The sequence below is a fragment of the Lemur catta genome, chromosome 3 (assembly GCF_020740605.2).
Source record: "Lemur catta isolate mLemCat1 chromosome 3, mLemCat1.pri, whole genome shotgun sequence".
NCBI classification, from domain to species: Eukaryota; Metazoa; Chordata; class Mammalia; order Primates; family Lemuridae; genus Lemur; species Lemur catta.
Genome location: NC_059130.1, coordinates 59997216 through 60010828, shown reverse-complemented (window position 1 = coordinate 60010828; position 13613 = coordinate 59997216). Strand labels below are relative to the sequence as shown.

Genomic DNA, 13613 nt, shown 5'->3' with positions numbered 1-13613 from the left:
TTATTTATCAATTAAAAATTAAATATAAATAAGTTAATTTTTTAAAAAAAGTTGGTTACTGGACAACTTAACAGAGAAACACAAGACTGAGACCTTTGGTGAGAAAAAGAGAAAACTATCCTGAGACAGTTAATAGTAAATATCCCAAAGGACAAAGAATTAAGAGAAGTGGGCTCTTTTACTCTCGGCTCTGCCATCTCCTGTGACCTGGAGCAAGGCACTTAAGTTTCTATGTCAATAAAATAAGGGTTGGACTCCTTGTGGAGAAGCCCCTGGGACAACGCAGAGGCCAAGCTTCTCTAAACAAACAAGGTGACCTTGTCTCTATACCAGATGATCAGCAAGGTTCCCTGCAAATCCAATATAAGTCTCAGGACACTACATAACAAAACTCTTGTATTTGACAAATGTTTTTCTTGCAACTTTGACACATTCTACTATCTAACATGATTCATGCTATTGCTTTTTACAAAAACACATTACCTGATCAAGATATGAAATACTTTGTTCAATATTCTCTTCTGTGCAGAAGGCACTGAAAAAACTGTGCACATTTTTTGATAAAGGTATTGAAGAACATAGCACTTGCTGTGAGTATAAACTTGATGGAGACATCTTTGTTTCTGAGGTATATTGAGAGAGAGTTTTGCTTTCTGAAACAATCAATAAAAGGCATTTATATAATTTATAAAAATGCATGTAAAATAATCTCAATTACCAAAGATTTTGAATTATATATATATTTTTAAATATTTTCAAATTAGGACTAAGCCATTTTTATATGAAAACTATATACTTTTTGCCAAAAAGATACAACTAAGGTGTTTTCGGCACACATAAGTGACAATATACTACCTTAACTTACAGTACTTTAGGTTTATTAAAAAATAACAGACAAAATCCACTTGTCGGTGCCACTCAAAATTTATACAATTAAAGGAATAAATTAGAGAAACATACTGAAGTAGCCACTGAATATATTTCAAATGCATAAAAATTTCCCTCAAAAATAAAATCAATCAAGTAACCTACTATCCATCCAAAGCATTTAACCCCACTAATTATGGCACATTCTCAACTCTCCCTGAAAATTTTACTAAAGATGAAAATTAGGTATTTTATAACCATTTACGTCTCTAGTCACATCTTCAATATTTGCAGTAATTGTTTTATATTTCCTTTGAAAAGTTCACCTTTATAATTACTGCTTTACTTTACAATTATTTAGACTTAGTTACCTGAAGACAGACCTGGATCTGTAACAGTCATCCAATCTCCCATAGCAATCTCTAGAGCCAGGATACCTGAGGAACCAGTTCAGCAGCGAAACATTCAGTCCAGTTGCTGTCACTCTTCTATGTAGGCATCTCCTTAAAAAGCAAATTACAGAATAAAAGCATCTAATTTAAAATATGAAAGCCAATATAAAACCAATGTGTAAGAATCAGTTGTATGTGTTTCAAAACAGAAGGATTTTGCAACATGCAAATCCCACGCACAGATACAGGACATGGCAGAGTTTAATAATTATATATAAAATAAAGTATGTAAGGATTAAGGTTAAAGGTTTCCCAAGTTCTACTGAGGCATTTGCATTACTTCATTACTAGATGCACAATCTAAGGTATAGCACTGTACTAAGTAATATTTCTATATTATATCTTTAAAATAAAGTACAATTCTTATGTCGGTAAGAAGATGAAAAACTTGTTCTTGGCCAGCATACCCATTTTTTTGTTAGTTTTTATCAACTATATTAGCAAATGTTTTCTTTTAAATTATAATTCCCAGTGTTGGCACAGATGTAGGGAAAAGAATACTCCAGATTACACAATGATTTCCAGATTATATCAATTTATACTACAACCAGGCAATTTGGCAATATGCATCAAAAATCTTAAAAATATAAATGTGTTTTGATCCAGAAATTCCACTTCTAAAATGTTATCCTAATAAAATCATGATGTGTATAAAGATTAATCTATAAATTCTTTATGATATCAAAAAACAGAAATAACTTATATGTTCTACAGTAGAAGACTGGGTAAATAAATGATACATACAACAGAACACTGAGCATACTTTAAACACAATTATGTAGAATTAGGACACCTAACACACACCTAAAAGGCCAGAAACACAAATGAATGAAGTGGACCATGTATAAGACACCTTTTCTGTCTACCATTCATGTTTTTACTTTTTTATAGAGATACTGGAAGAGAAATATTTCTCCATCGTAAGAAAAACAATTCAAATGAAATGACAACTGGCAATTAATTTCAAGGTCATGGACAGAAGGAAGAGGGGTGAAGACTGCAGGCAAACTGGGGAACACATGCCAACTGTTCGGATAGGTACCACAAACTGTGGCCAAAGAGAAAGCAGGTCCTGTGTTGACAGATCTTTGAATTTTGTAAGAGATGTTGGAATTCTGGATTTTATGTGAAATCTCCCAAGTTTTAAATGTTAGAAGCTAATTTTAAAAAATTAACTCTAAGCAAGTTATCCTGTGGGAGGGAGAATGGCTTGAGAGAGATATGAGAGCACCTTCTTGGGTCCCAGAAATGTCCTACATGTTGATCTGGGAGATGGTTACACTGGTATTCACATTAGCTCAATTCAAGTTGTGTGCTTAAGATACGCACACGTGACTGTAAGTTATAGCTCAGACAACATTATATAATAAGCCAAATAAAATGTATCTTTAGGCCAGATCTGGACTGTGGATCAAGAGTTCACATCCCTTGTTCTGAATATTTAAGATTGTGGGAAAATATTCACAATATAATGTTAAAGTTAGATGAAAAATTTCATTTATTCATTTTAAAAATATCAATTGAGCTCCTATTGTGTGCCAAACACATTCTTCCAGGCACAGGGGAGGCCTTGCTCTCAAGAAGTTCATATTCTGATGGAGGTAAAAATAGATACCAAACAAGCAAGCAATAAATTAAATTAACATAACACTCAACAGCGAAAAGAGCTGTAAAGAAAATAAAATGATAATATGAGAAAGTCTTATGGCTGTGGGTCTCTTGATTAGTTAGTTAGAGACTGCTACACTGAGATTTGAATGGAGACCTAAACGATACATAGTCAGACACAAGATAATCAATGACCTGAGCCACTAAGGTAGAGGAAACAGCAGGTACAAAGACCTAAGATGGATAAGAACTTGTAAAGTATGAAAAACATAAAAGAAGGCCAGTGTATCTGAAGTACAGTAAGCAAGGCTTGAGGGTAAGAAGTTGGATATCCTCTGCAATGAAAAGCTATTGAAAGGTTTTAGGCAGGAAAGTAAGATGATTTCCTTCATGCTTTAAGAAAGATCACTTTGGCTGGAAGAAATCAGGAGGCCACCGCAATGGTCCAGGCAAGACGACCAGTGTTATACTACAGTTCTAACAGAGGAAGCAGAAACAGGTGGGTGAATCAGGGATGTGTTCTGGAGACGCAGAAGAGAAATCAAGGATGATTCCTAGGTCATAGAGCAGCATACAATATATACTAATATAGATGATGCTATGTGTTATGCTGTCTCTCTCTCTCTCCCTCTCACACTCTCTCTCTCTGTCTCTCTCACACACACACGGTTATCCAGTCTGGCACTGATCTTTTGCCATTTTTCTATCCATTTGTTTTGGTAAGGGAGGGCACCCTAAGTATTTTGCGCTTCCCATTGTCCTTAAATGGGTGCCTTCAGCAACAGGACAAGGAGGATAAAGGTTGAGTCTGCACCGAGAAAGAAACTGACTTTCCTTTTGGCTTTCAGAGATCCTTGCTATTAGTAAAACAGGATCCAAGGACAATAAACCCACCTAAAGCAGTTCTGCTTTGGGTAAATTCCTTAACCTCTCTGAGCCCTAGTTGCCTCACTGATAAATTACCATAATAACAATACTTCTAAATTTCCCCTGAGCATTAAGTGTGATAATGCATAAAGTACTTAGCTTCACATAGGGGACATACATAATTAATGTTAGTCATCATCATCAGCATCTAGACACAGAGCTGTTTGGTATAAACGACAGGATTCCAAAACCTGTAACAAAACTCACCATTGCTCTTAATAAAAGTTGAACAAAGATCCTTAGAGACAGACATCCTTAAAAAACACATTAGGCAGTGGGCTAATGTTTTGTAATCAATAGGTTGTGGGGAGGAACAAGATCAGAAGAAAACAGTAATAAGCATTTTCCAAGTCCTTTTAGTTCTTTTGTTAAACTATTTGTAAATAAGACACAATAGTGCACTAAGTGTCCTTTCCCCTCATACAGAAAGATCAAACACCAAAACGTGCCCATTACATACCCATTCTTTAGAACAGTAATTTAAGTCAGTTATTCTTTCTCTGTGAATTTAGCACTTCAATGTCCACTGGCTTAGACAGTGAATTGTTTCCTGTCCTAGTAATGACAAAAACAAACAAAACCTGTAAAATATTAAGGACTAGTTAAATGTTCATAATGAAAACCAAAACTCCATTTTGAAGTCCTATGAAACAAAGAATTTACCAACAGTATATGATCTCATACAATCTAAAAGTTTCCGCAAATCCTCTTCTGTTTAATGATGCACCAAATTAGACACTATGAAACTTGTGATAAAAGAGTTACCCAACCAGTTTTTCCAAGAAAGGAGACTTAAGACTCTCTCATCAATAAGTTTCCTAAAACCAAGAAGCTAATTTAAGCAAAGTATTATATTCTAGCTGAATCATAGCTAAAATTCCATTGTGGAAGGTTGCAAAGTGGTTTTTTTTATGAAGATGTTAATAAATCAATGTTAATTTAAAGCAGAAGAAAAACCTAACAGAAGCATCTCTGCTTTGCATAAATCTATTAAAATACTATCACAAGCTCATTTCAACTTGAAAGGTTCAAATACAGCCAAGAAGGACTCTATTACAAACCTGGTTCCAGAACATAGGTTCATATTAATCAAGTCATAGCAAAGCATTATATATAGTGGACATGACTATCCATGATAAGTCATGTAAGAACAAACTTAGTTATACTCACATTGTTACTATAGTTTCATTAGGAGGAAAAAAGTTAACAATTAATCATGCTTTGGTTCAAGTAATCTGTAACCTAAAATTCTCTATATATACCATTGGTTAGGGTAGCTGCCATATTTCAAGATAGATCAAATTCACAAGTGAATTTTATGAGCAAAACTTGAAGATTAAAGAATTTAAATATCTTGTAAAAGCCATTTCATTCATCTAGGATTGTTGGCAAACAGTCTTGAAATACATCAAAACAAGGGGAAAAAATCTATAAAGTAATTCACAAATAAGAATTCTTTCTCCCATTCTCAACATCACAGATAGTTTTGTTCACTACTAGTAGGTAAACATGTACATAGCCATCTAATAAACTTCCTTGCTCTAAGTATTTCTCAATACAGATTCCAGTCAAAAAGTCTTCATATTGTAATAGAAAATCTCACTAATTGCAGTAAAATTGCAATAATTTCAGTAAAAATGTTATCTTGCCACTTTTGAAGTAGTAAGTACTTTTGAACTGCTTTGTCTTCCCTGTATGTTGCTACGGCTTCCAAAGTACCAATGCCATATACGTCAAGTGTAAAATAAGCAAGGGTACTCTGGTCTTTTCTGGGTAAAATGATAATATAGAGCTCAAGAATTATCTAGTAGCATTTTCAAGGTTAGAATCCAGACAGAATACCAGTAAGTACTGAGACATATGAACTTAACAGAATTATATCCTTTGTGAAAGAAAATGAAGATATTAAATTTCATAAATCTATCATTTCTCACATCAAGGTTTTTCTGTATTACAAGACAGGAAACTAGGGCTCTGGGAGATCAACAGGATTACCCAAGGTCACATTTCTAACTAGTTGTGAAACCAGAACACAAATCTCAGTTTTCAAAACTCTGTGTTCTTTTCATTCTATCACCATTCAACCTTTCAACACTGTACATGTAAATCCATCAATCTCTCTCCATATCTCTCTCTCTATATATATATAGAGGGAGAGAGAGAGAGATTGCAATTGAAAGTAGAATATAATCAAAAAGATTTCTATCAAGTTTCTTTAAAAGATTGAGTTCCTGTAATCCATTTTAAATGATTCCATTTACAGCATACAATTCTTACTGGAACTTACGTACTACTTAAATTGAAGCAAAACTGTAAAATTTATCTCTGCTTGGCACAAACAATAGCTTTGTTCTCATTTATAAATAATTTTCTACCCTAGAGTAAATATTAATTCAATATTGAAACTAAGTGTATAGACCTTTACCAAAAACATTTTTGGTTCTGGTTAATTATGCCTGTTTTTTTCCATCAGAAAAGTTCCTTGGCTTCTACCCCAAAGACTCAGAAGTACTCAGTACACACCAGTAACTTGCAGAGCCTTGGGTTAGGCAACCTCTAAGATGGCTCCTAGTCATTCCTGCCTCCTAGTATACACACCCTTGGGTCATTCTGTTCCTTGAGTATGGGCTAGGTTTAGTGACTAGCTTCTAATAGCAGGAGTAACGAGATTACATTTTCAAAGAGGTTATTAAAAGGGTGTGGCTTCCATTTAGGGACATTCTTCACTTGCTGTCTCTCAGATACTTCTTCCTGGAGGAAGGCAAACTATCATGTGGTAAGTAGACCCAAGAGAGGCCAATGTGGCAAGGATGTCCGCCTGTGGCCAACAGGACCTGAGGCCTACCAAGAGCAATATAAGTGAGTTTGGAAGTAGATCTTACCTTAGGCAAACCTTGAGATGACCGACCGCAGCCCTGGCCCACACCCTGATGGCAGCCTAGTGACAGACCTTGAGCCAGAGGCACCCGGATAAGCTGTGCCCAGATTCCTGACTCACAGACATTATAAGATAATAAATGCTAGTTGTTTTAAGCTGCTAGATTTTGGAGTACTTTGTTAAGCAGCAATAGATAATACAAGCTTAAAACATACTATATAGATAAAAATGAGTCCTTTCTAAAACTTAATGACTTCATAATTTACTGAAACATAACTAAAAAACGATACCATACACACTAGAAACGCAATTGATCAGGTTTATGACAATGATATTATCCAGTATTACAATCAATCATTCCATATTATTATGGTTATGCCTCCTCCACTAGTTTATGCATTTCTAGAGGGGCAGGGAATCCACTCATCACTGTAGCCAACAGTTCCTGAAATATAGCAGGTGCTCAGTAAATGTTTATAAAATGAACTGAGTCCCACATATGGCACACTCACTTCAGCTCTGTGCCTGCAGCTGTGCTTTCTTCCTGCACCTATTCCACTAGCAGAGCTCAACCACCACCATCCTCTCCATGGAGCCTTCTCCAACTACTCCAACCCACGAAAATTCTATTCTCTGAGCCCACCATACACTTAACTGGTCTGTTTCATCTCCTCCAGCTACACTCTGTAAGTACCACACCTTTTACATTTCTGTATTCCCTCCCATTAATCTTAACAGATGGAATAATCAATGAATATTCAAGTAAATAACTGATAACAAATTAGCATGTTCATTCTAGCAGGCAAAAGTGAATAACGGAAAAAAGGTGCAAAAGATGAGTCAATACTTCAGAGAAAAGTATTAGTCTTGATTCCTGTTTCTCTTGTCCTCTTCACCGCCAAATCTCTGTACATCCACAGACTGAAAGAGTGCTCAGCAGAAACAAAGTATTTTGTTTGCAAGATTTCCTTCACCCAGTACACTATTTTAATTGTTCTTTTCAAGTCCACTTGAAATTCCCAACTTGAGAAGGTGCAACTGTCTACTAATCAGAATTCCAAAACAAATTTCAGTCAAGTGTTAGAAAATAATAGCTTTCCATTATACAGCAACATAGTAACTTTATGCCATCTGGGCTTCTAAATGTAGCACAGAATTTTTCACAAATAGCTAACTAAATTCTTTGCTAAAATCTTGCAAAGTTAGAGTTACCAAATTGTTGGGTTCAGAAAATTGTTATTAAATAAAAGTCTTTAAACATTAGTCCTATTTTACAAATTCAGTCACAAAACCATGTTACTTTAAACAGATGTTATAATATTACTCTCAAAAACTAAATATATTATGACTTATTAACATAGTAATACCACCTTCTACTATAATTTTGTTCCAAAGGAAACTACAGCTTTTAATTCCATTACAAATACCTTTGCTACCTTAAACAAAATCATTCAGATGTGCATATCAGTATAGAAATACACTAAATTCAACCTCTTAGAAGGTCTACTTTTCACAAATTTAAAATCTAAATTATTTCATCTGAGTGGTGTAATTTAATATGTTTTCCACAGAAATAAACTGTTTCTCATAAATTAAATTTTTATATATGAATGGCTGAAACTCAAAGCTTGGTAGTAATAATGTGCCTTCTTGTGGAGTGTGTAGCCAGTAGAAGGATTTATAGCTGGGGAGACGGTGCAAATAACACAGAGGCCTGGGTCCATGGATGGGGGTCATAGCCTAAGTCACTTATTGCAAGATCATCTCTTAGAGTTGGTTTCCTCACCTGTAAAATGGGATCTACTCCTTAGGGTTGTTGTGGGTATTTAAACACATGTGCTAGGCACTGTTCTAAATGCTTTATGTATATCACAAAGTCAGTCCTTATAACAACCCCATGTATTATCATATTAGTTTTTTGTTTTTGTTTTCTTTTTTACTTTTACAGATAAGGAAATTGAGGTAGAGAGGTTAGGTAATTTGCCCAAGTTCAGAGAGCTAGCAAGTGGCAGAGCTAGGATTCCAGTGCCCCACCACCACCCTGACCCAGATAAGACTAATGAACCATCATGCATTGCTGCTTCAGTGGGTGAGGGGCTCAGGAAGCAGTACCTCCTCCTGATCCTCCTTTAAAGACAGGAAAAGCTGGAACTCTAAAATCATGTCTCCCAATTGGGCAAAGATTGCATAAAATAGTGTGACCACACAAATTATGGTAAAATATTTCAAACGTAACCCTTTGCTTTGAGGGATATAATCTCAGTGAAGCTCTTAGCCAAAACTTGCCATTAGAAAGCTACCCTCTCAGCTTAGGGAGCTATATGCTGTACTTTAAATTCATTATATACCCTTGAACCTAGTATTGCTGCAGGATGAGAAATAGTATGGTATAATAGGTAAAAGCGCAGGATCTAAAGTCAGACTATTTGGTTTCAAACCCTGGCTCCCCCACGTACACACTAAGTGATCTTGAACATAAATCTCTGGGCCTCATTTTCCTCATCTGTAAAAGGAGAGTAAAAAGTCTGTACCTCAAAAAACTATTATGTAGTTAAATAGTAAACTTAATTATTACATTTATTTAATAATTTTATTAAATGAGCTTATGCATGCAAAGGGCTTAAAATAAGGTCTTGGGCACATGGTAAGTGCTTGATAAATGGTAGCTATTATTAACTATTTTACTCTTGAAAAGGTTTCCATATTTTGATTTTTTTTTGTTTTTGTTTTTTTTTTTTGTTTTGAGGCAGAGTCTCAGTTTGTTGCCCGGGCTAGAGTGAGTGCCGTGGCGTTAGCCTAGCTCACAGCAACCTTAAACTCCTGGGCTTAAGCGATCCTTCTGCCTCAGCCTCCCGAGTAGCTGGGACTACAGGCATGCACCACCATGCCCGGCTAATTTTTTTCTATATATATTTTTAGTTGTCCAGATAATTTATTTCTATTTTTAGTAGAGATGGGGTCTCGCTCTTGCTCAGATTGGTCTCAAACTCCTGACCTCGAGCGATCCACCCGCCTCGGCCTCCCAGAGGGCTAGGATTATAGGCGTGAGCCACAGTGCCCGGCCCATATTTTGTTAAATAATAAAGTTGCAAAACAGTATCTAACATGATCTTATTTGGTCTTTAAAAAAAACTAAATGTGAGGATATATGTATATGTATAAATTCTGCTCTATAAAGATAAGTTTGTGTAAGAATACAGGAAAGACCAACCTAGAAGTAGAAAGGGGAAAAGCAAGGGCAGGACTTCCCTTCCCTTCTTTATGTACTTTTGCACACAAAAAGGGTACTATGAGTAATTTTTACTTTTCTGTGTCTTCCAAATTTTCTATAAAGTGAATGTGTTTTCATATAGAGGGAAAAAAATTCATGTTTTAAAAAAGCAATCACAGTATCCAAAGAATGGAAAAACAAGCACCCCATGTACTCACCATGAAATTGGTTTGAACTGATCAACACTTAAGTGCACATATAGTAATAACATTAATCGGGTGTTGGGCAGATGGGAGCGGGGAGGGGATGGTATAAACACACATGAGTGCAGTGCGCACTGTCTGGGGGATGGACACGCTTGAAGCTCTGACTCGGGTGGGGCAAGGGCAATATACGTAACCTAAACATTTGTACTCCCAAAAAAAAAAAAGCAACCACAGTGATGACAGACAGAGACAATGGAGATGAACAGTGCCCTCTTTTTCCACCAAAAACTAATGGTAGAATGGCATGAGTGATAAAAAAAAAATTTAAATATTTATTTCTAGATTAATCAATTAAGCCATAGTATCTTAACACAAAAGGCAAGCAGCCCTGTTAGGCAAAACCTGGTTAGAAAATTATACAAATGTCCTAGAGTTATTCAGATAATCAATTATGTAAGGGGAACAAGAACTTTACCAGAGGTCAGTAGTTCATAGTTTTAGAGGGCAATTAGAGCAGTGTACAAAAATTTGAAATGTAAATCTTTCCACTAATCAATTATACTTCTAGGCATACAAGAAAGCAAGCATAACATACAACATTGTTGACTGTAGCATTATTTGTAAAGACAAAAAACTAGAGACAATCTTAATATCCATCACAAACAGTTAAAAATCAATACATATGGTACTGCCAGAAGAAGGGCTTCTCTGGGATTATGAAAGATTTCATGCACATATAGCATGAAAAAAGAAGTTACAGGTTAATAAGAATAGTATGATCCCCATTTTCTGTTAAATCAAATTATCTCTATACATTTAGGAGAAAGGTCTAGAAAAGTTATACATTGTTACAAATGACATTCCTGGGTATGGGATGACTGGGTGTAGGGAGGGGTGGAAGACCAAGACTTTTACTTCTTCCATAGCACACCTTTATATAACTTGAATGTTTTAGGAGCATGTATTAGTCTGTAAAAAATTTTAGAGGCAGGCCATTTAAGCAGAGTTAAATGAGATAATTTAGTTTAATCCTAGAGAATCGCAACCCTGCTGTTGAGTGGAAATCTCAGCTCAGACAAATGGCAAACTCCACACTTCACTCCACATACGCATGCATACTCGCCAACAAGGGTAATGCCAGACTTTCCCCCAGCTGTTGTGAACTGCATTATTTCCAGTGCCTTCAGTAAACATTGTTACCATTTCATTAATTATTTCAGGAGCCATGCCAGTACTCCGTGATCTCCAGTGCACACGTAGGAATAGCAGCAATCATATTCTTATGAGAGTTATTAAATTAAAAAAAGAAAAAAAGAAGCACTATTTAAAAGTCTATCTTACCTTTTAAGGTTAAAAGTCAGCTAAGAAGGCCAAATCAACTTAAAAATTCCTATTTATTGATATTTCCTTCCTCATATAATGAAGTGGTAATGATATTTACTGAAGACACTGGAAATAACAAACCAAACGTAATTCATGAATCTGCTAATAGCTTTTTCAATGATTTAGCCCAAATTCAATCATTGGGTATAGTTCTCAACATGTGGTCCCTGGACTGGCAGCATCAACATCACCGGGGAACTTGTTAAAAATGAAAATTCTTAAATTCTACTTTAGACCTACAGATTCAGAAACTCTGAGGATGGAAACATCAGTGTTTTACAAGAACCTCCATGTGATTCTGACACAAAGTTTGAGAATCACTACTGTATTCTATAGAATGTGGCTCAGTATAAATTAGTATTCTATTTATGCAGCTTAGATTACGCAATACCAAAAAGGAATTCTTACCTAAGGGTCCTACAAAATGGATTCCAGGAATAATGTAAAAGTGTTCCAAAGTACTAAATGAAGGTTGAAAACATTAATAAAAGTCCAAGGGAATGCCTGGCTAAGCAAGCTTATTAAACCTTGGAGGGCTAGGGAACCTTTGAAAAACAGTGTTATCAGTTGAACATTCAAATACCCTGTTCATTTACTCTACAACCCAGCAAGTCCATGCCTAGGTAAAACCCAAGAGAAATTCTTGCATATGTATGTCAGGAGGAGTGTATACAAACTGCAGCATTCTTCACAGTAGCAGAATAGCACCAGAGCATAACCCTGGAAACAACTCAAATGCTCACCAACGAGAGAATGGATAAAGTGTGGCATATTCACAAAATGACATATTATGCAACAATCAGAAAACTTCAGTGACACATAATATAGATGAATTTCAGTATCATAAAGAGAAAGAAGTTTCAGAAGATAAGGCATGTAACACAAATAGTTTTAATTGTGCATGTCGAAAACTTATAGATGCAATAAAACTATATTTTAAAAGACACCAAGGGAATAATGAATATAGGATTCAATAAACAGTTGCCTCAGGGAGGAAAGTAGGAAAAAGGGATGAAGGAGCCCATATGGTTCCATAGAGGTCGACAAGGTCCTAGCTTTATGTTAGATGGTGCACATTTTATTATTAAAACTAAATAAATAGACCAATTAAAAGTTTATGAGCCAAGAAATATAAACTAATTTAATTCTTTGCACTTTAAGTCCCTTAAAAAATTTTTAAAAAATATATACTGTTCTTCTAATATTTCGAACAATTCTAAATTCTACGCAGTTTGGCTGTTGAGGCACCAGGAGCCCTGGGTCCTCAGCCTCATTTTCATCTCAGGGGTTAAAATGTTTTGGGTCACAAAACCAAAGCCAATTATCCTTTCCCCTTAGAAGTACAAAAACAGGCAGTTTGGGCTATAATTTCAGAGGATCTATTAAGTCATCCATTTGCAAAGGATTCATGGACCCGGAGTTAAGAATTCCTATACTAGCTAATTGTGTGAAAATGTAGGAAAGAAGATGATGAACTCTGAGCCCCTGCTGCATGCCACATGTGGCTCATCAGCTATGTCATTTAATCCTTACAATGGCCCTAAGAAGGAGAAGACACAACACTATTTCACTGATGGAAGAAACTCAAGTGAGAGATTAGGTAACTTACCCACAGTTACAAACCTGGAAGGTAGGAGTAAAAACACAGCTATTTAAGTTGGAAGGTAAGACTAAAAACTAGCTATTTATGATTTCAACACCTCACAGACCCTGGCTTCCTCCTCAACAACTATCCTGAACAAATTACATAAACTCTCTAAGCTTATCTGATTATAAAATAGCATGGGTGATGACGGCCTGTAGTTACAGATGATTTCTAAGATACTGTCTTGCTTTTATACTTTAGATCATATGTAGAGGGATATTCCTAAAATTTGGATATAGAATAGAAAGAATAATATTGAAAGTGCCATTTTTTAGGCAGGAAAGCATAACCAGATTACAATTAACTGGCAAAAGACAAACTCAAGACAGACAAAAAGTATATGCAATGGCTAGTACCCATCTTGAATTTTAAGTATCTACTGGCCACTCATTAGACTCTGTATATGATTTTAAAATCCTATATAGTTCTACAATTC

General features: G+C 35.5%; 1 protein-coding gene across 1 annotated transcript in view; it reads right to left on the bottom strand.

Annotated features, from left to right (window-relative positions):
• The window catches only part of LOC123635467 (SSX family member 2 interacting protein), a 42106-nt gene that overhangs the window by 23963 nt on the left and 4530 nt on the right, over positions 1–13613 (bottom strand). The window contains exons 2-3 of the mRNA XM_045547643.1: positions 1239–1370; positions 484–653 (exon numbers count right to left, since the gene is read on the bottom strand). Coding sequence (XP_045403599.1) covers positions 484–653; positions 1239–1281 — 213 coding nt within the window. The 5' untranslated portion in view covers positions 1282–1370. The remainder of the gene's footprint in view (positions 1–483; positions 654–1238; positions 1371–13613) is intronic.